Below are 22410 nucleotides of genomic sequence, written 5' to 3' on the forward strand. Positions count from 1 at the left end.
GGTTATCTATCGAAAAGTAAAATTGAAATTTTTAAAATAGGGTGGTAAACTCAGCAGTTAAAGACGATAAATTTTCTTGGCTAAAAAAATAAAAAGGATGGTGAATTTAGCCTGCCATTATGATCCAATTGGGGGATATTGTTAAACTTAAGCCCAGTCCAAAGTATAAAAATCCTACCAACTTGTAGAAAATCAAAGCTGGACTCATATAATCATATTGGGCCGACCTAACTCCGATTCTCCCAACCAACAACAGCGACGAAGTTAATAACTTGTCCGCTTGAGAGTGACACTGTCAGAAACTCCCAACTCTCTTGCAGAGCTATGAATAGCAGAAGCAACTCAGTGCTCTTCCTTGTAATGATCTTCGCAGTAAGTCACCTTTCTGTTATTATTTCTTTTCTTTCTTTGCTTTTACCATTTCCCTCTCTTGTTTGGTTGGTGACTGGTGAAAATAGAGACAAAGAAATGAAAACCCTGACCCACATAATTAGAGCTTCGACCAAACGTATGGCTACGAGGATTTCACTTTCTTAAATTCAATACTTCATTTTCTTCATTAGTTTCCCTGGTTTTCTCTTCATCCAAACACAGGGTTAGGTTTTTCCGTTAAAAAAAAAAAATACTAGTATATGCTGTGCTTGGTGGTTTGTGTACTTCGGGTGAGTTATCTCTAGGTGAAAATTTATTTGGTTTTTGCCCTACCTGGGTTGCTGAGAAATGGAGGAAAAGAAAATAAACAAAAAAAAAAAATTGTAGGACTGTGCTATGATATTTGATACTAGTTTTAATGGTTACTTGTGACTTGAATTTGTAGGACTGCTATGATATATAATAATTGAATTATTATTTTTTTTTGCTTATTTACCTTTTTGTAGGGTTTGTGATATGGTTCTCATGGGAAAGAATCTGATTGCTTTTCAATTGGTTGTGCCTCTGATTGTTTGCTTTCTGTTTGGTGGATGCACTTCACATAAGGTAAGAAAGTATAATGCACCATGTTTACTCCGATTTTTTTCCAATTTCAAGATTTCAGATGTCTTACATTGTGGATCCAGTTATTGAAGCTACACTCTTATTCTGTAGGTGCTTAATGAGCCAATTCATAGGAAATTGGTTGCTTCTGGAAATGCAGAAAGTAAAGGTGTGAGTAACTCTTTTCAAATTTCCTTTGATACATCCTAATTGTATGAAGCCACTTTTCTTCTTTCTTTCTGGAATGGTACTTCAAGTAGACATTCTCTCTCTCTCTCTCTCTCTCTCTCTCTCTACACACACAATTCATCTCTAGATCGGTTAACCGCACTGCGGCTTGATCAATTCACGAGGGACGCGGATCGATCGGCAATTTAAAATTTACTGTTGTTTTTAAGGCACATATTGGCATTCCTCAATCACTTAGCTTTAGGATTTAACTCCCAGGTTTTGGACGGGCCCAAAACCTGAGAGAAAAAACCTAAAATATAAGCTCTAAAAGACGATTCTACACCTAAAGTAAGCAACCCTGTCAGAAATGAGATCAAAAATTGGGAAAGAAGTTGCCAATCGAAGTATAGTAGGTTTTGGTAGTTGAAAAACTCCCTTGCAGATCGTTCTTCTTGATTATTCACAGTGCTGTTAATTGTTTTAGTGAATATTTCTACATATTTACAAGCTGCTTCTACAGGGGGATCCCTCTCAGTAGGATCGCTAACCCTTGAATGATGTTTTATAATTTTCAAAACATGCCCGTTCAGATGTCCAAAACCCGAGGATTAAAACCTAATCTCTAGGCGTAGACGGTTTCTATACCCTAAGTCATCAACCCGTTGGTGAAAATGTGCAAAAAATGGCCTGTTGATCGAATGACAAGGATAGCTGTTTGAATGACAAGGGAACCCACAAAGCGAGATCCTGCTCCTGAAACTGCTCATATATATATATATATATATATATATGTAAATATCATACACATACACACAGGAAGCATCTTGGACAGGATCCCTTACCCTTCGAACGACACTTCAATTTATCTTTTCTGAGTTCTACATTTTCAGGCCAGGAAGGGTCTATTTTAGGTAGTAGAATAGGATTTAGGACTTAGGGTTTAGGCTAAACCCTAGAGTCTAAACCTATACATAAAAAATAACAGTTGTTCAAACAAAAAGAATAGACGTTCAAATGGCAATGTGTAAGAAGCAGATTCTATAGTTTATCACCAAAAAAAATGCTTCTCTCCAAACTCTAATAGAAATCCTAAATTGAGAACCAAGAGTAATTAATTCCCACCATGTTATCTCTATTAATAGACTTGACATTATTCTCTGTCCTTGCGCTAAAAAAAGTTTCCAGTTCTCTCATGTTGAACAATAGTGATTGGATCACAGAGACAAGCTTTTCAAACGTCGATAATACTAACTGATAATGTTTCATTGCTTTTACTAATGAAAAGCATGTCTTTCTTCGACAGTAATGCTTTCTTAAACATTAGAAAGAACTGAGAGCAAGAGGCATTCAATTATATTTTCAATTATATTTTACCTATATAGAACTCTTAACTGCTGGGGAGTGAGGTCTGAGATGGCATAAAACATGCTATTCTGATGGATAGGATACTTATAAACATAGCAATAAAAGGTGTTGTATGGCACGGCACACAACATCTTATAAACATGGTCTCCATAAAAGAATAATCATATTGCTCTTAAGATTGATAGTATACTGTTATACCATAGCAATAAAGGGTGTTGTACATCTTGTTCCCTATGAGCTGCATTAATATGCATTCTTTTTTACAGAGTGCTGATAATGTTCAGTTGTGTCAATATAGAAATGTGTTTTTTCATTATAGATTGTTTTATACTCTATACCAGTTTGTAATCAAGCTATTATGCTCAATTGTTTAAATTCTCTGTGAACAGAACCATGCCCTACTGGTTGGATTCTTGGCCCTAATAAGAGTAAGTGCTATGGTTATATGAGAAGTCCCCAATCATGGAATGAGTCAGAAACTCATTGTAGAAGTTATAATGGGCACTTAGCAGCACTGACAACATCTCAAGAACTTACCTTTGCCCAAAATCTATGTGTTGAACCTGTCGGTGGCTGCTGGCTTGGAGGAAGAGGTGTCAATTCGACCATTGGTCTTGGTTGGAATTGGTCTGGTAATACTTCATATTGGAATGAATCTCTCTTTCCTGGGGAATCCCTTCAATCCATTTGCAGTAATATGTCTTGTCACACCAATAGTTCTATCGATGTATGTATTTTGGTGACCAATGGATCCACACCTCTCTTGGTTGAAAGGTGCAACATGTCTCATGCTTTTATATGCATGGCTGATTTAGGTATATGTTATATTGTCACAGACAAATCATTGTGAACTTCATCTTATGTTTCCTATCCAGCTAATTTTAATTTTGTTCCTGTTTCTTTCAGGGAACAGATGTTACCACATGCATTGCCACAGAGAATATCTTATCATCCTTGGAGTTGTAAGTGGGTTGATCCTCTTCACGACATTAGCTGTAGTGATTTGGCTTCTTGCATACAAGCGGAGCAAGAAACGCAGACGTTCCCGCAAACTATCTAATCCAGCAGCTACTGCATTAGTCCCTCCATCATGGAAAGTCTTCATGAAAGAGGAACTTAGGTCAATTACAAAGAACTTTAGTGAAGGAAACCGTCTTCTGGGAGATGCCAAGACAGGAGGCACATACAGTGGGCTTCTTCCTGATGGTTCAAGGGTGGCGGTTAAACGGTTGAAGAGGTCTAGTTTGCAGAGGAAAAAGGAGTTTTACTCTGAAATTGGAAGGGTCGCAAGGCTTCACCATCCAAATTTAGTGGCTGTGAAAGGCTGCTGTTATGATCATGGTGATCGCTACATAGTTTACGAGTTCATAGTTAATGGTCCTTTAGATAAATGGCTGCACCACATACCTAGGGGTGGTCGGAGTTTAGATTGGGCCATGAGAATGAAAATTGCCACAACTCTTGCTCGAGGAATTGCGTAAGTTATACATCACTCTTCCTCTTAGGTAAAATGAACACTTCAAATCTGAGACTGCAATTTGTTCACTTTTCTCTTTTATTGCTGCTTGCATCTAATTAAAGGCAATCTTATGAGCATGATAGTTCTCATTTTGCCAAGGTGTCATTATCATTGTCACATAAAAGTGGAAATCTTATAGTGTGAAGGTGACGCTATATTCTAGTGAATGATTTCTATAGTTGCCTGAGTTGTCACTAATCTTTGTTTGGTTTCCTGTCTGCCATCCATCATACTCTAGGGATCTGACTTGTAGCAACTTCTTGCTTCAGTGGCTTTTTTACAGTTTTTTTCTTTTGTTGATTTTCCAGATTAGATTAAACCTGCTGGTTAAATCAATAATCATGATACCTAAAGCTTTCTTTGAGTAGTCTATTGCTACTTGTCTTGTGATTCAAGTTTTCATGAAGTTGGCAAAGGTGCTTCAGGTACAAAAGTAAATAGTTGGAATAGGTTATTTATTTATTGAGGATTTTTTCATAGTTAGATAATAATGCCTTGACAGTCCCACATTGACTCTTTAAAATTATTTTTGTTTTAATATGGTTACCTTGGCACTTGTCATGCATTGGATTTAGTGTAGACAATTTAGCTCTTGCTGGTTTATTAATTGGCCTTTATTGCCTGTGGGCATGCTGTCATAGTCAATTCTCCTCAGTCATTTCACTAGTACATGTCTACCTTCGATTAAGATGGGTGCTTTTTCTCTTTTTCTAAATGATACTTGCATGTCTAATATTGTTAACATTGTTGGTCACTCATCACCCAATTTTCTCAGCTTAGCATTGTCCAATAGAAAATATCTATCTGCTCGCTGACTTTGTTAGGATCCATTTTAGAGGCAAACCACCTTTGTTTCTTGATCTAAAACATTTTCTTCTCTTGCTTGCTGAATTTTGAGAAGAAAAGTAGAATGATATTGTTCCTAAGCATCATAGTTGTTTAGGGTTTCCTATTAGAAAGTGGTATAAATTGCATCTCCCTATTTCTGTAAATCGTGTTGGGAATATTTTGCACAAGGAATGGATACCGAAAAAGTATTATTAATTAAGATGGTACGATAATATACAACTGTGGTATTACCTTTTGGGAAAAGGTGCATTGCTTGTTTCCATAATCCTTTAAACCATTGAGTTCTCAAACTTTCTTTCTACACACCATAGACAATTTTCTTGAAGAAATTTTGATGTTAAACCATGTGACAAAAGCTTTATTTTCTCTTAATTGTGTTTGTTGAGCATTTTTTAAATTTTCTATGATAAGGTTAAATGCCCAAATTTGAAGTAAAACAATCTACATTGTGAAAGGTTAAATGCCCAAATTTGGAAAGACTCTGAATAAACTGATATTGGAGTTGCTCCTGCCGGACACCATTGGATTGTAGCAATGATTTCATCATTAGTTTTTGTTCTCTTAAATGTCCTTCTGTTGTAATTCTTATGGTGCTTTTAGCCTATGACTGTCTGGCTTCATGTCTGAGAAGGATTTGAATGATGCAGAATGAAGTATGTTTAATTGGTGTTTCACCTGTTCATATTTTACAACAGGTTCCTGCATGACAAGGTGAGGCCACATGTTGTGCATCGTGATATCCGTGCCAGTAATGTACTGCTTGATGAAGAATTTGGAGCACATCTGATGGGGGTTGGTCTCTCAAAGTTTGTGGCATATGAAGTGATACATGAGAGGACAGTGATGGCCGGTGGCACATATGGATATCATGCTCCAGAATTTGTGTACAGCAATGAGCTTACAACAAAGAGTGATGTTTATAGCTTTGGTGTGCTGCTACTTGAAATTGTGAGTGGACGTAGGCCTGCACAGGCTGTTGATTCGATGGGTTGGCAGAGTATTTTTGCGTGGGCAACACCTCTGGTGCAGGCTCATCACTACCCAGATCTCCTGGATCCTCACATAACCGCCTCTTCTTCTGATATTCCAGAGGCTGGTGTCATCCAGAAGGTGGTGGATCTTGTTTATGCTTGTACACAGGATAACCCATCAATGCGCCCGAGGATGTCTCATGTTGTTCATCAACTTCAACAATTAGCCCAGACACCCCTTCGAAAGTAGTTTAACCATTCTTGAGGGCTTAGTATTTCTGTGTACAAGAAATGAGAATTGGGGATTGAATTCCCCAGTTTGTTCAGGGTCATATGACCAACTAGAGTGGAGCACTAACTAGCTAATGTAGTCCTGAAAGACTGATAACCGCAGTTGCAATGCAATCAGTAATTTAATTAATATTGATCCGAAAATGAATTTGCTTGTTCTGTTTGCATGAATTTGGAGTAGCAAGTGGATTAGCTGTCAATCATGACTCTGATAGGAATCAGAATTCTTGGATGGAACATGCATTTTTTTTTTGTTTTGTTACAGCTTTGCAACTTTCTTGCTCTCAAACGAGATGAGAGTGAGATGAAGAATTAAAAGAAAAGCACATAAATGCAGCTAAATGAAATTTGACTTCTTCTAAGCTGAGCAATTGTAGTCAAGCAAAGATACATCCACTTGCCAAAGTTGTTATTATCTCTTAATGATAATGGAATTTAATGATCAAAATTTGCTTATGAGCTATATTATTAGTATTAGCCCGAATCAAGCTCACTCTCTTTTTGCTTGCACGGCTTCTTCATCAGCAGGTAGGGAGTTTGAGACTCCAGCCTCACTGACCGCCTGGAGCTTGCAAACACTGAGAAATATGTGGGCAAGCCCACATATTGAGAGCTTGATTATAGAAAATGTTAATTGTCCCTAACTTTTTTTTTTAACTTTTATTTCTCATCTTATGTATCATTACTTTAGTTAGAATTGGGTAGAATAATTTCATCCTTTCATTGAATTGAATATAAATATATTACAATAGTCATAATAAGGAAAGTATGAAAGTCAACTATATTAATAGCTAATTATAGCTGTCATACAATTAATAGCTAATTACAACAGCTAAGTAACTAATTAGCCTATTATAGTCTTCACACGCTAACACTCTCCCTCAAGTTGGTCCATGAATGTCACAAATGCCCAACTTGTCTAGTGAAGAGTAAAGTTCTCTTCTAGAAACAGCATGAGTCATCATATCTGCAAGCTGATTCTCACTTTTGATGGGTAGAGAGAAGTGAGAGATTGCCATTTTTCTGGTGTAAGAGAAAGCCAAAGGTTTGAGATTGAGAGTGATATCTCTTGTGTAATTATTTACTCTTCTTCTTCACATAGTGAAACACTGAAACCCCTAAACCAAAGTGGATGTACCTCATATTGAGTGAACCGCTATATATCTTGTGTCCTTGTGCTTGCTATTATTCTTTGTTTCTACTACTTGTTTTTGTGTGAAATCTATGTGTGATTTCCAAAGAAAAGACAATCCAGCTTGTTGTGTAAGTAGAGGAGCACCTAAGACAAAGGTGCGGCCAGTGATAGAGGAACTAGTTGGTCTTGTAGAGTCCATGTGGTCACAAACTTGTTGTGAGGCATGCAATGTCTTAGGTCTTTCAGAGCTAAGGTCCAAACTATGGAAGAAACCTAATTGTTTTGGTCCTGTAATAGCAAGTAAATTCTCTCTCCCTATGGTCCATTACTCTTTAAAGTAAGCAAGTAAACTCTCTCTCTATGGTCGAACTTGTTCACACTTTGAAAATAAGCGCAGAATAGTAAATACGATTTGTATTAAAGCTACACTAAAGATAAGCCTAAAAAAATGCATGAAAAAATAATTAAAAATGAAAGATAATGGAGACTGAGCACATAATGTCAAAAGCGTTTGGTAACAAACTAGGAAAGTAGGAGAATTTCAACTAAAAACTAGAAAGGCAATTATATTTTGGGAATTTAACTTAGAATGCCAAAATGAAAAGAAAACTTAATCCACAGTCAACCTGGCCCAATACTTAATTTCCAAGACAAAATTTTTACTGAGAGCTCGGCAAGTTTGCATTTGCAACCTAAACACGTACATATGCATCTTAAAAATTGCATATATATAATCTCAAAATATCATAAAAAGTGCAAATACAACTCCAAATGCTCAAAAAAGTTGCAAATGCATGCAGATGTTGAGCGCTCGACAGCTTTTACTACACTGTCGACCGTGTGCATGCAAAATAGAATGTTACTTAATTTTGTTTTTAGGTGAATTTCTACTTAAAAATCTTGCATTTTTTATTCTTATGAGTAATTTATTATTAATATTTATAGAGCGCTTATGTAATGCAATGAGTTTTTTTTTTTAGCACATAAATCTCAAAGACAACTATCCAGTATCCTATGGAATAAAAAATAAAAAATAAAATGTGGCAACTCGTTCCCGTAAATTCTGTAATTATCTAAACTGTGGTATAAAAAAGTCCGTAAATTGTGTAATTATCTAAACTATGTGGTATAAAAAAGTAGAGAACAAATTTGCTCACCGCTTTTTTTTTTGGCCATTGCTCACCGCCTTAACTAAGAAGAACAAAAGCTTTTTTTTTTTTTTTTCAAAAAAAAAAAAAAATTGTATTGAAAATGGTTGGAGGAAAAATTCAACCAACGGTCCTAAACCTGCTCTCGTCCCTCCACAATTACTGAATCTTTCTCTTCTCTCACCCACTGGTCAACTCATTAAATATTTATATATCAAAAATTAAAAAACAACAGCGACGACAAGAACAACAGTGTAATAGCAATAGCTCGTTGCTAATACCATTGGTGTTTTGTTTTTTCTTCTTTCTTTCCTTATTTATCGAAGGGTGATTGGGGATTTCTGATCATTTTCAATGACCTCTCTGAGAGCTCTGACTCTGTATTTTCATGGCGAACAGGTATAAACTCCATTAAAATTTTTATTTCTATTTCAAATTTTGCACAGATATTCCTATAATTCTCCTGGGTATATGACTGCGAATTTGGGGAATCGCTTTTGATTATTGAAAATGTCATACTGAGTTTCTTTATGGCATTTTTTTTTTTCAGTTATTTACTTTGAACTTTGCTCTTGAATTTCGGTGATTGATTGTCTCAAAATATTCATCACGCTTTAGCTTTATTGAGATTTGAGAAGATGCCATTCAAAAAGCGAGAAAGTACGATCGAGAAATCTTTGTCACCTGAAGAACAGCTAGCCAAGGTATAAATATAATATACTCTAATGTCTTCTTGCTTTGATCCTATTTTTGTGCCCCTTTTTTTTAGAAAAATAAAATTTGTCATTGTTTTGTTAGAATCGTAAGCTTGATATAATTTTCATTTTTCAGCTTAAGCTTTTGGAATTTGGAGTCTAATAGTTATTGACATAATTTTTTTTTTTTTTTTTGTGTCAGAATTGTCTAACATAATATTCCAGCCTTGTTTGCATGAGTTTCTGGGTTTGAAATCTTCAAATTTTATTCCCCACTTCTTTGTTGTTTGTAGGGTGTTGCATGGTGTCACACTTATATGTTTCTCTCTCCATCTGTATGTCTCTCAACGTGCAGATGGGGTTGCACATGAGAGAGTGTAAGCTTGATATAATGTTGTTGGTCCATTTCATAACAACTTAAGTTTTTGGAATTTAGTATTTGTCTAACAAGAATAATCATCTAAACTCATTCATTGATTTTACAAACAAAAAACAATCTATTTGTATCGAGAACTTTGAAGCTTGGATGCAGGCTTTTGGAAAAAGTTCTCCTAATAGTAACTCACGTTCATTTTTCAGGAGTATTGAAAATCACCTTATCAAAAATCCCCATAAAGTTAGAGCATCAAAATCCTTTTATTATTGGGAAAATAGTTTTATTTTGTCTTCTATGGTTAATATACTCTGATATTGTAGTATTCTGCTAGTAGTTTCTTTATGGCCATATTTCTAAACTCTTTTACTTATCTTTTTTCTTTTTTGGTTGGATTTTAGCTATCCTCAATTAAACTTCTTTTTTCACTTCTTAAATTTGTTACGACTTTGACCTCTTTTAGAATAATGTCTTTCTTGTTCAGATGTTAGTTGCCATGATAGCAGGCTGATCAGAAGGTTATTTTTGACCTTACTTGCTAATGATAAAGTGCGTGCAGAAAAATATTTTCTTTGGAAATTAAGAAATTGTAAATCTACGTTTTGATTAATAAAACCTTAAACTTGAAACTGGAGTCTTCAGATTATGCCTCATTGCATTTACAACAATATTTACTTTGTTTGTGCCTGATTTCATCTCATATGTTGTACCAATAAGACTGGGGTCATAGTTTATATGATTTTCTTTCATTATGGCGGTGGGTGAGAACTTTGATGAAGTGGTTAAGTAATAACTTTTTATTGTAGAATCTCTTCATAGGAAATAATTAGTTCTTCTCCTTTTCAGATTAATGAAGTCAGGAATATGATAGGTCCTATTGCTGATAAGCTGCCAGCCCTTTGTTTAGACGCATCAATATCAAGGTACCTAAGAGCACGGAGCTGGAATACAAAGAAGGCAGGCAAGATGTTGAAAGAAACCATAAAATGGAGGCTGGAATACAAGCCAGAGAAGATCCGATGGGTATGCTTTGTGCTATATTTTTTATTTGCGGCAACATAATTTATAGTTCCAGAAGCTTTAGAGGGCCCTAATCTCTGAAGAATAAGAAAGAAGGGTAAATCTATATATAATTTTGATAGTGCACTTTGTTTCTAAAAGATCATTTTTCTGAGAAGCATGTTTGTCAAACCCCATAGATACATACTTGCCCGTTTGAAAGTGTTTTATTCTTATCTCATGTAGGAGCACATTGCTAAAGAAGCTGAGACAGGAAAAGTTTACAGAGCCAATTACTTTGACAAGTATGGAAGGACCGTTCTTGTCATGAGACCTGGTTTTCAGGTAGCCAATAGCATGATATCTGACCTGTCTACATTTTGTTAGTATTTTTTTTTTCTTTTGTTGAAACATTTTGTTAGTAGTTCTTATCATGATTTTTTGGTCAGTAGATTTTAAGTTGATTTGTTTTTTCCTTTTATGTTTAATTGTGAAATTCTTTCCATGGTGTCAGAACACAAATGCAGTAAGTGGGCAGATCTTGTATTTGGTATATTGCTTGGAGAATGCCATATTGAATTCAAATTTAGATCAGGAGCAGATGGTGTGGCTAATTGATTTCCAACGGTGGAACTCTTCAAACATATCATTGAAGGTGACAAGGGAAACAGCTAAGATCCTGCAGAATCATTACCCTGAGAGATTGGGCTTTGGCATCCTCTATAATCCACCAAAAATATTTGAGTCCTTTTGGACGGTATGTTATCATTCATCGCCATTTGTTATTACTTTCTTGCCTATACAAGATTAATGTTGATTTTTATGATATTACCGTTCCATTTGATATTTTCTGAGTCATGAATTTGATGCTGGATAGAATCTCAGCACTATAAATAGGGAAGCAGGGTTAGTGTCTTGTGCTCAGTTGGCAAATAGGAATAGAAGCAAGGATTTGGGATTGTTTCAGTTATCTGCATGTGTGGGTGATCAGAACCAGCAAGTAGTGATTAACTGCATCAGTGAAGCAAAGAAATATGCTATATATAGGATATTAGGTCAGGGTTTCTTTGTGGATTGGTAGGAATAGGGAATAGAAACCAGGGTTATTAAGAAGATGAAGCACAAAGGAGAAAGAAAAATATACAAAAGAATCTGGGAAATTTCCACCAGAACTAGTTGCTGTAATTCTTAATAACCTGATGACTATTAGAACAAGAGAATACAACCTTTCTGTTTGGAAGGAACCCTGGTAAAAGCAAAGAATTTTTACATTCAAACGTTAAAAAGAACTGAATAATGAAATGAATAGTTGAATAACCATCACAATTTGCTAAATTAGTCTAACAGTCACCAGTTCAGTATGGCTAGTCTGGACCAAAATCCCGTCCTAATGGTTTTATGGCCATAGGATTCAGATTCACATGGGGTGCCATTAGTTTGTTAGAATTTCTGGTCCAAATCAGAATTATCTGGTGATCACTATTTGGTAAAATGATTTTACTGATCATTTTATTTAGTTTCCTATAGATTTCAATATTATCAAAATCCACTGTGTACATGCTTTAAAAATTTGGTGAAACTTTCTTTGATGCAGATGGTAAAACCATTTCTTGAGCCTAAAACATTCAAGAAGGTGAGGTTTGTGTACTCTAACAACCCACAAAGCCAGAAGATAATGGAAGATCTTTTCGATATGGACAAGTTGGAATCTGCATTTGGTGGGAGAAATTCAGTTGAGTTTGACTATGAAGCTTATGGACAAAGAATGAGAGAAGATGACAAGAGAATGGCTGAGTTTATTGACTCTGGTTGTTCGCCAAATCTTCAACCATCAAATTTATCTGACTTCCATCAGTCGGATTCATTGGAGGACCATGGTTCTGAGGCCTCTGATGAAGGAGGCTTCTCATCTAGTGATGAAGCAGCTCCTTCAAACTTGGTTCATGATCGAGAGAAGATACAAGACCAACCACATGACATCAAAGATGTTGAAAATGGCAACATAGAAGTAGCTAAAGAAATGCAAATGAATTACCCTGCATGAGGACTAGTTTTAGGGTCTGGCTTGTGATATTAGTTTCTCACATTCTCAGCTTACATGATTTCACCTTAATGTAATGAAGCAAGCATTAATAGAAATTTCCAACTCTTTTTACTCCCTCGGTTTCAAAGTGACTACCACCTTCAAGCGATGCAGCATTTTAGTTTTAAGAAATATATACCATTTTTGCGTTACAGACATAAGCAGTTTGAGAATTCAAAAACTTTGATCACTGTGATTGATCATTTGCGTGGTTTCTGTTGTTTCCTGACATGTCTTTAAAGTTCAATATTTCTGCAGGGAGTAAGAGTTCTAAAATGTGCAAATGAGCCTTTTAGATCGGGTCAAAGCCCATAAGACCCAAATCCGTCCCTTGGGGCCACGATACCAACCATTGTGGAACCTGAAGAGGCATTGTGTACACTTTTTTTTTTTTTTTTTGAGAATGGCATTGTGTAGACTTTAAAACTTGCGACCAAAGCAAATGAATATTAAATGTCCTTCACCCCAGGTTGTAATGATCATCCCCCCACACCCCCACACGCACACACATTAATCACCCATCCACATTCTCAACTTAAAATAGTTGGTTTTTTATTTCTTAATTTAAATTCATTCAACTAATTGGTTAAACAGATATTATTTTATATAATGCATGGCTCCCACCATATGCTACTTTGGTTTCTCTTTCTCTAATATTTAACAATAAATAATATGACAAAATGTTGAATGGTAGGGATGATACCACCAATGCAAATCAGCGGCCAAGATGTATATGCTTATACCACTATTTTGGGATTTGGGAGTAGAGAGACGTAACTTTTAAGTTTTAACAGAACCAGCAAGAAAGAAAATTAATTAAAAAAGATATCATATTTTTAAAGAAGGAAAGTATGAGTTAATGAGTCTGACTGATTCACTGAATAGTCTGAATGAGAAAAACTTCGTGCTGGGATTGAATTTTCCTTTCTTTCTTTTGCTTTTGTGCCGCCCCATTTCCTGTCTTTCTGTCCACAATCGAAATCAGATACCAAATACAGAAGAAAGAAACATGTTCATAGACACATAAGTTATATAACATTTTCATAAATATAAAGCTAGTCTAGCTGTATTGCCTGAGGCTCTGAGCTCCCAAAAAGCAGAAAAGAAAAAGAGTGAGAGAGAGAGACCAAAGCTGAGGATTCCCCATTTGCCTTTTGCTTTCTTTCTCACTTTCTTTCTTTGGTTTTCATCTGGTGACTACTTTCCCCACTGGGGTACTCTTCATTTCTCTTTCCCTTTGCAAAAATCTCAACTTTCTTTCAGTTTCTGGCTTTCAGGTATTGGATTGATCTTCATAAGATTGCTTTGAATTTTCATTTGGTTCAACTGGGTTTTTGCTCTGATTATTTCCTACTTTTTTTTATTTTTTTAAACAATCTTTTTGGCTTTGGTTTTGATCTATGCAGTATCCATATTAGTATGTGATCTGATTAATTCTCTGTTCATACAGATTGGAACTGAAATTAGTATATATATATATATATATCGATTATCCAGAGGAAATACACAAAACAGAGAACATGGGATTAGTGTTAGAAAGTGGAGTTCAAATTAGGAAATTTGTGAACATATCATTCAGAACATGCTACAGATCAGTTCGTAATCATCCATTTCTTGTGGGCTTGCTGCTTTTCTTGATATTTCTGTACAGATCATTTCCTTTACTGTTTTCTCTTTGGGTGTCTGCATCCCCAGTTTTAGTCTGTACTGCTGTTCTTCTTGGGACCCTTTTGAGTTTTGGCCAACCCAACATACCCGAAATTGAACAGGAAGAGAAGACTACACATGGTATTGCTTCTTTTAGAAGTGGGGTTTCTGGGGATGACACTGTTGTTGTTGGGAGAGATGGGAACTTTTCCATAGAGACATTCTCAGGAGAGACAAGGGATATTGTTGACACATCCCTAGAGGAAGCGAGTTCCACAGATTTTAGAGTCAGTAGTAATGTTGAGGATCGTGATGGTTCGGTTGGTTATATGCCACTTGTTGATGAGAATTTGCAGCACACTCAGAGTGAGAAGAGAGTGGTTGAGGATGTGGAGAGAGGAGTAGACAGTCTGGAGTTGGAAGACCGGAGAACAATTCATGAGGAGAAATTGGGGATTGAAAGCATGGCAAGGGATGTACAAGCTGTTGAGGGGCAGTATTCTTTGTTTCAAAAAGTGCATGATGAGAGTCAAGTAGAAGATGATATATATCCCCACCAGTCAGTCAATGCTCACAAGGATGACAGTCTGGGTGGTGGTTGTGGTGATGATGATGCTGATGATGAGGAGGATGATGAGACTTCATATTCTGGATCAGATGGAGGGGAGAGTTCATCACCAGATGCTTCCATGGCCGACATCCTTCCAATTCTTGATGAGCTACACCCGCTTTTGGACTTAGAAGCTTCACAGCCTGCTCATATGTCCAATGATGAGTCTGATGCTGCTTCAGACCGGTCTATCAGGAGTAATGATGGAAGTGTTGAGTCAGATGAGGATATTGAAAACCATGGTGGAGATGTAGGAGAGGATGGGGTTGATTATAATAGCGGCGATGGGGAAGAAAGACAGGGTGGCAAGGAGGATGAAAGCAAATCTGCAATCAAGTGGACAGAGGATGACCAAAAGAATCTCATGGATTTGGGGAATTTGGAGCTCGAAAGGAACCGACGCTTGGAGAATCTTATTGCAAGGAGAAGAGCAAGGAAAAGCTTCAAATTAACGGCTGAGAAGAATCTAATAGATTTAGATGGTGCTGATCTTCCCTTTAATGTTACACCAATTTCGACAACAAGACACAACCCATTTGATCTTTCATATGACTCGTATGATAACATGGGGTTACCACCCATTCCTGGGTCTGCTCCATCAATTATGCAGCCAAGAAGAAACCCCTTTGATCTTCCCTATGAGTCAAATGAAGAAAAACCTGATCTCAAGGGAGACCATTTTGAGCAAGAGTTCATTACATTTCATCCCAAGGATACCTTCTTCCGTAGGCATGAAAGCTTCAATTTGGGACCAGGGAGCTTACGGGAAGTCAAGCAACAGAGGCATGATTTTAAGTGGAGACCTGTTTTTGTACCAGAGCGGTTGGATTCAGAAGGAACAAGCTATTCCTCATTCCAGAGACAATTAAGCGAAGTTAGCGAATCAAAGTTGAGTTCTGTTCCTGATACCGAATCAGTGAGCTCTGCAGCAGATCTGGATGAAAGGAAGTTCAGTGAGCAAGACTTTACTAAAGAAGCAGAAGTGATCTCCAGCATTTATCATGCTTCTGATCTTGTTAACCATGGAATTCAATCCTCTGAAGATTTAGATTCTCTGGAATTGGGACAGCCTGAACAAAGGGATGTTCAACATGATGAGCTTGAAATGAAAGTGGGTGAAGTGGAAAATCTGGAACCAAGCTTTTGTGGTACCGGAAGGTTAGCTACTCCTTTGGAACATATTACTAATGACATTCATTTGATACCGGAACCAGTTGAAGAGGACAACAGCAGTAGGTCAAGCTTGTCATCATTGTCAGAAGTAGATGAAAAAGTTTCGGATGCCAGGAAAGGTGAATCAACAGGTTTGGAGCCAAGATGTGATCTAATCAAGGAGTATGTAATTTCACCACAACCTTCCATTCAGGAGTCCGAGGTCCAATTTTTGAGCGGGATGGTGGATGACAATCAAAATAAGGGGCCAGTCTATGACTCAAGCCCCTCAGCAGCTGAAAAGATCCTTTCCTTTAACTCCATTTCTTCTGATATGCAAGCAGAGATATCTGAAATGGTTACACCTCCAGCATCACTTGAAATACCTGTTCCGGTTGTAGAACAGGATTCTGAATTACATGGTGAGAGCATAGAAAAGGGTACTTCAAATTATGAAGAGATATGTGGTGCCACCTCAGAAGTACGTGTAGCAGATGAAATTGAAACGGGCTTGGGAGAATGCGACCAACTCCACTTTACATGTTCTCACTCGGAGGTAGATGTCGATCTTGCTAAGAATTTGGATGTGAAGGAAGCTTCTTCAGATTCTAGTTATCAACATGTTCCCTCCAAAGAAGAGCCACCATCAGAACAGAAAAAAGACCAATCCTGGTCAGATAAATCCATGGTTGAACCATGTATTGATGATCACAATGCACTCAATGTAAGTTATGCAATCATACCTGTTATAGTATTTCAAACTTCTTTCCTCAATCAAACTTTATAGGTTTCCAAACTTTATAGGTTTGTATTTCTTTTGATTGGATGGCTTCTTATTTACTTCTTGCATTGTCTACAGCACTGGAATTTGTTTTTGGTAATACAGCACTGCATTACTGTTGTTAGATAGTGTAAGTTACTTTGTCACTTACCATGATTTAGCATAATGAATTTGGGCGCCCCTCATTTCTTCTGATTCCCCTGGACATGCCAAATGCCTATTCTTTTTTCTGCTATCAAAGTGAAAGTTCTATAGAAAAGGTCCGTACAAACCAGATAAACTTCCATGAGTGCAATGCCATGCTGTTGCAGACCAGTGCTATTTTTTTTGTTGGATGATGAGCATGTCTGAGTAATTTCTGACATGTGGCCTAGGTATTGTTCACATATCTATGCAAAACTTCCAGAGTTTGCATATTTCTTATCTACGTCTTGCATTGTCTACAACATTGCATTACTGTTGTTAGATAGTGTAAGTTACTTTTTCACTTACTGTGATTTGGCATAATTATATTGGGTGCCCCTCCTTTCTTCTGAGTCCCCTGGACATGCCAAATGGCCTATTCTTTGTCTGTCTATAGAATAGGACTTTATAAACCAGATTAACTTCCATGAGTGGAATGCCATGCTGTTGCAGACCGGTGTTATTTTTCCTTTTGTTTGATGATGTTCATGTCCCAGTAGTTTACTTGACATGTGGCCTATGTAATGCTCACATATTTGTGCAAAACGTCCAAAGTTTGAATGGTAAGTTTACCCCACATAAAGGGTTCTGTATGTATGCATGTCTAGCTACAGAAGATGTTTTAAGTGATTAATTCCATGGTCTTAGATTTTTTTGGAATTATGTGTTTCAACTGTGTTTTCTTCTGCTTCATCCACATTTCCGGTGCATGCATTTTTGTTTGATTATCTATGCGTCTGCATAACATACATGATGCTTTGATCTTTTCCTTATGATCTTTTCTCTTTTATCCTATATCAGTCAAATCAATGCTGCTGGTTTGATTAAATGATTTTGTTTAAGATTATGAACATCCATGTAAAGCCTCAATGGTAATTATTTTAAACTATTTATATAGAAAATTATACAAGAGTTTAATCATTGCCTCTTTGACATTCTAGGAACCAGATATCATCCTGTCAGAGTCTAAAGAGGATTCAGGCATCATTAAGGACATGCATGTACTGGAACTCCGTGAAGTTCAAGACCCTGGTTTGGAAAATTCATCATCTGTTGCATCTGAATCCACCTCAATTCCATCTGAAAGCCCCAAATATAAATCACCTATCAGTGAAATTCAGTTGAAAGATGGCATCCTTGCTGGAACCTTCAGTGAGGACCAAGGCCAGGTCTCAGAGCACTTCGATTATCATGTAGAAGCAGTTGTTACTGAAGAAAATATCAATGAAGAGGTAGATGACATAAAGGAGATTGATGAAGAGTTGTTGTCAGAATTAGATACAGTTGGGGACTTCAGTGTCAAAGAACTTGTTCGTGAGCCATTCCTTACTGAGCTCATACCAGAGGAAGCTAATGTTGCAAGCACTGAATTTGGGTTGTTACCTAAGGATTCAAACTTGTCAGTATCGAACCATGAGCTACCTGTTCTTGAAGCAGGATTAGTTAACGATATTGACCTGGCTTTTAAGCAACTTCATGAGGGAGTAGATGTTGAAAAAGTCATCTTTCCCAGTACAGTTGACGATCAGCTAGTGGAGGAAGCATCCGAACATACTGCGGAGACCAGTTCACACTTCTCAATTGTTGATGCAAGATCTTTGGAAGATATTGTTACTGCTTTAGAGCAAGGTTCAGAAGGTAATGTTGATGAGCAACCAAAAATGTTGGATCCAAAGGATGGATCGGAAGAATTGCCTTTGGAATATATTCAGACTGCTTTGAAGCAACTCTCAGAAGCTAATGTTGGTGAGCTGCCAAAACCATCAAATTCAGATGATGGATCGGAAAAAGTTGAAACTAATGCAGTGGATTCTACCAATGAGACTGCATCAAGCAATATAGGATCTGATGTTCAAGAAACTATCACTCATGCTGCTTTGAAGCAAGTCTCAGAAGGTAATGTTGATGAGCTGCCAGTACCATCAAATTCAGAGAATGGATCAGCAGAAATAGGAATTAATGCAGTGTTTTCTTCTTCCAAAGGGATTGCATCAAGCAGTATAGGATCTGGTGCTCAAGAAACTGTCACTATTCATACTGCTTTGAAGCCAGTCCCTGAAGGTAATGTTGGTGAGCTGGCAGAACCAAATTCAAATGATGGATTGGCAGAAGTAGGAACTATTGCAGCGGGTTTTACCAATGAGATTGCATCAAGCAATATAGGATCTGGTGTTCAAGAAACTAGCACTCATACTGCTCTGGAGCAAGTCTCGGAAGATAATGTTGGTGAGCTGCCAAAACCATTAAATTCTAAGGATGGATCCACAATAGGAGCTAATGTGGGTTCGGCCGCTGAGATTACATTAAGTAATACAGAATCTGGTATTCAAGAAACTATCAGTACTCATACTGCTTTGAATCAAGTCTTAGAAGGTAATGTTGGTGAGCTGCCTAAACCGTCAAACTCAAATGATGGAGGGGCGTAAATAGCAACTAATGCAGTGGGTCTTGCAATTGAGAATATATATATAAGAAGCAAAAAATGAAGAATTTGTTTGTGTGACTTGGGCTTCCCATTTTCTTCCACAATAGTGGTTTCATTTGGGTTTATGCGTCAGTGTGGTTAGAATCACGTTTTGGTAAGTGGTAGTTTCTTTCACTGATTTTTTGATCGATTGATTTCTTCAAGTATGAGTTTTTGGTTTGATTTCTTGAAGTGTGAAACTTCTTGTTTTATACTATCTTGTGAGAGTTAGCAGTTTTCCTTTTATTGGGAAGAAGGATTGGCTTTAATCATCATTGTTGTAAATTATGTTTTCAGTAGTGCTAGAAGTTGAGGATATGATATTTTCTAGATTATGTATTGGTGTAGTTTCTCTTTTTCTTCTCATACATTCCGTACTTTTTATAATTGGACAGTCCCTATATTTTATTTCCAAGAAACTAAGAAAAGTTGCTTGAAAAAGATAGCTGTGGTGAGTGATAATGTGATATACATTGGTTTTCTTCATTTCTTCTCCCCTTCTTATTATAGTTTAAAATTTTTCCTTGTGTGCGGTAAGAACCATTGTGTATGGACTTCTTGGTTGGCTGCCTTCTACGTTCAACATTTTTGGGTATTTAAAATCCTAAAACCACCTTAAACCCAAAAAAAAAAAAAAAAAAAAAAAACTTAAAACCACCTATTGAATCCGGCCAAATTGTCACTTGCAAACCAAAAAAAGTGTGAAAAGTTTTTATCTGAACTTTTAAGTGTAGCACTTAAAAGAAAATAACAGTTTTATAAAAGTCATTCACAATGGACCATCTATAGACTAATATCCCATCAGTCTATAAGAATGGATTGATTGAGATTCAAAAATATTGACCAACTACCACGTTGGTATTTTATATTCCAAAATTATTCATAATATTATCTTACAATTAATGAGAGTTAAATCTTACAATTTAAGGAATTTAATTTTCACAAAAAAATGGTTAAATCCAGTACCTCAGGTTTGCTCTAATTTTCAATTTAATATCTCATGTAAAAATCTTATAATGTCATACCAATTTTTTTTATTTTGTTGTAATGTTACATCTCAGTTAGTTTTATCGTCAATTAAACCATTAAATATTGATGTGGGATCCACATTGAATCTGACACGACACCACACAGTTTGACATGTTATCACATCATGCAATGTGAACATAATTATAATATTCAAAAATTAAAAATCGATTGCATACAGGTTGAAGTGCATCCTGCCCTATATCATTTCTGGAAAATAAATCTACTTAAGTCCCAGGAAGATTAATACTTGATAATGTAATTGATGCCTTTGAGACTACCCGTGTAATAAAAAAATACTCGAGAAAATGATGTCCTGAAAATGGCTCTCAAGCTTGATATGGTAAAAGCCTATGACTGTGTAGAATGAAGCTTTTTAGAAGCGGTGATGTTAAAAATGGGGTCCATATGTCACACCTCGAACCCCAGGTATGCAACAGATACACCTATCTCGAATGTCCCAAGAGATTAATACCACTCATCAAACATTAATCCCTCAAGATACCTAAGATAAGTTGAGCATTTTAAATTAATTGGACCGGGTTAGATCAGAGATAATAAATAGCGGAAAACATGTGAAGTAAAAATAAAACTTCTTTATAAAACCAACCCCCAAGGTTATAGTAGTTCATTGAAACTTTGAAGAATTTAAATACATTCGAAATACATAGCAAACATAGAATAAAGGTTTCAAAACTACGCAAACGTATAATCAAAATAAACAACTCAAACCATCTTAAATCAATAAATGAGAGATCAACAAAATATGCTTGATATGAAATATCAAATAAACAACAACACCAATTGAATCCATAAAGTTGATAAGTCTCAAGATGGTACTGTGCTCGACTCTCGTCCAAATTTGTCTCTTTACCATGCTCATATCTATAAAAACATCTAATAAACAAGGAACAACAAAAACAATGTAGGGGGTAAGCATCTTATACGATCATAACTTCTCTCAGAGGATCCTGCCAGATTTGAAAACCACAAAACTTTTCCCAGTGAAAAACACAGTGTAAGTCCTTTTCCGTTGGATTCTTAAATCATCCAAAAACAAGTTCTTCAAATATTTCCTTTGAAATAATTTACAAAATATTTATGACTCGGCTGTACAGCAATATGGTCAACATGTATAAAAATCCATAGATAAAAATAATACAAATGGTCGATACATATTAGGTACGACTATGACCAGCTACAATCAAAGAGAATAGCATCCATAGCAAGAGTGTTCTAGTAAACAGAAATAGGAACTTACAATTGAGAAACCGTATTTACTACCATCTGATTAATCATTGGTCCCTGCTTCGCACAAGCACACGTAGCCACGTTTTGGCTTTGCTAAGCTCCCCATAATATACAGATCAACTCTTCTAAAAAGTTTAGGGATTTGAACCCAATGTCACCGAAAAGGCTACTCGAACTCTCAAACCAACAAACAATTATAGCATGTTATAATAATTTAGAAACACAAACACACACAAAGTCCATAGTCAGGAATATAGGATAAATTCTCCTACCTGTAATCCAATGTTCTTCACGTATTCTCTTACATAACCTATGCATCCTTATTCGTCTCGAATCCATCGCCTTCTTGTCACGTCACAAAGAAATTATTCAGTAACTGGTGTTCCTAGTATCCGTCAATACGACAACTTAGTCAAAAGTTAAGTTCAACACAATCTCGTTATGACCCATCCTTTTAGGTCACATGTTCCTAAAGTCTCTAGTCCTAAATGGACTAAACTCTACTCTTTAGGGTTTCTAAGTTTCAAGTTAATTTCAAAGTCAAACCACTTGACTAATTGTCTTGGTTTAAAGCAATTCTACAAATTAATTTAAGTTAGAATAAATCAAACCTAAGTATTATCCAAGGTATTTAATTAATTACTATTTCTCCAAAATATTCCATTAATTAATTAAGCTTAAATCGAATTTAATCTCTATATGTTAATAACCTTTACTTAATC

The 22410-nt window shown here is 36.3% G+C and overlaps 3 protein-coding genes across 7 annotated transcripts; all 3 read left to right on the forward strand.

Annotated features, from left to right (window-relative positions):
• Nucleotides 1-243: 243 nt before the first annotated feature.
• On the forward strand, nucleotides 244-6312 carry LOC147282781 (protein kinase family protein / C-type lectin domain-containing protein). 4 transcript variants are annotated; one of them, XM_086249220.1, is made up of 6 exons: nucleotides 244-372; nucleotides 879-978; nucleotides 1087-1144; nucleotides 2901-3326; nucleotides 3418-3988; nucleotides 5575-6312. In XM_086249220.1, exons 2-6 carry the CDS (start codon nucleotides 889-891, stop codon nucleotides 6098-6100), a joined length of 1671 nt encoding a protein of 556 aa, XP_086105346.1. In that variant the 5' UTR covers nucleotides 244-372; nucleotides 879-888; the 3' UTR covers nucleotides 6101-6312. The 4 variants fall into 4 exon arrangements, with proteins under 4 accessions (XP_086105346.1, XP_086105348.1, XP_086105347.1 ...); XM_086249222.1 differs by having other exon boundaries at nucleotides 2901-3143; XM_086249221.1 differs by lacking the exon at nucleotides 244-372 and adding an exon at nucleotides 519-662.
• Nucleotides 6313-8637: 2325 nt separating this feature from the next.
• On the forward strand, nucleotides 8638-12788 carry LOC147282782 (uncharacterized). 2 transcript variants are annotated; one of them, XM_086246879.1, is made up of 6 exons: nucleotides 8638-8823; nucleotides 9043-9128; nucleotides 10339-10515; nucleotides 10738-10836; nucleotides 11006-11248; nucleotides 12086-12788. In XM_086246879.1, the coding sequence occupies exons 2-6, from the start codon at nucleotides 9063-9065 to the stop codon at nucleotides 12533-12535; spliced, it is 1035 nt and encodes a 344-aa protein (XP_086103005.1). In that variant the 5' UTR covers nucleotides 8638-8823; nucleotides 9043-9062; the 3' UTR covers nucleotides 12536-12788. The 2 variants fall into 2 exon arrangements, with proteins under 2 accessions (XP_086103005.1, XP_086103004.1); XM_086246878.1 differs by having other exon boundaries at nucleotides 8640-8823; nucleotides 8975-9128.
• Nucleotides 12789-13514: 726 nt separating this feature from the next.
• On the forward strand, nucleotides 13515-19861 carry LOC147282783 (uncharacterized). The gene is made up of 3 exons (XM_086248831.1): nucleotides 13515-13851; nucleotides 14025-16707; nucleotides 17889-19861. Exons 2-3 carry the CDS (start codon nucleotides 14095-14097, stop codon nucleotides 19371-19373), a joined length of 4098 nt encoding a protein of 1365 aa, XP_086104957.1. The 5' UTR covers nucleotides 13515-13851; nucleotides 14025-14094; the 3' UTR covers nucleotides 19374-19861.
• The last annotated feature ends 2549 nt before the right edge of the window (nucleotides 19862-22410 follow it).

This window comes from Dryas octopetala, chromosome 6 (assembly GCF_963921425.1).
Source record: "Dryas octopetala chromosome 6, drDryOcto1.1, whole genome shotgun sequence".
Classification (NCBI taxonomy): domain Eukaryota; kingdom Viridiplantae; phylum Streptophyta; class Magnoliopsida; order Rosales; family Rosaceae; genus Dryas; species Dryas octopetala.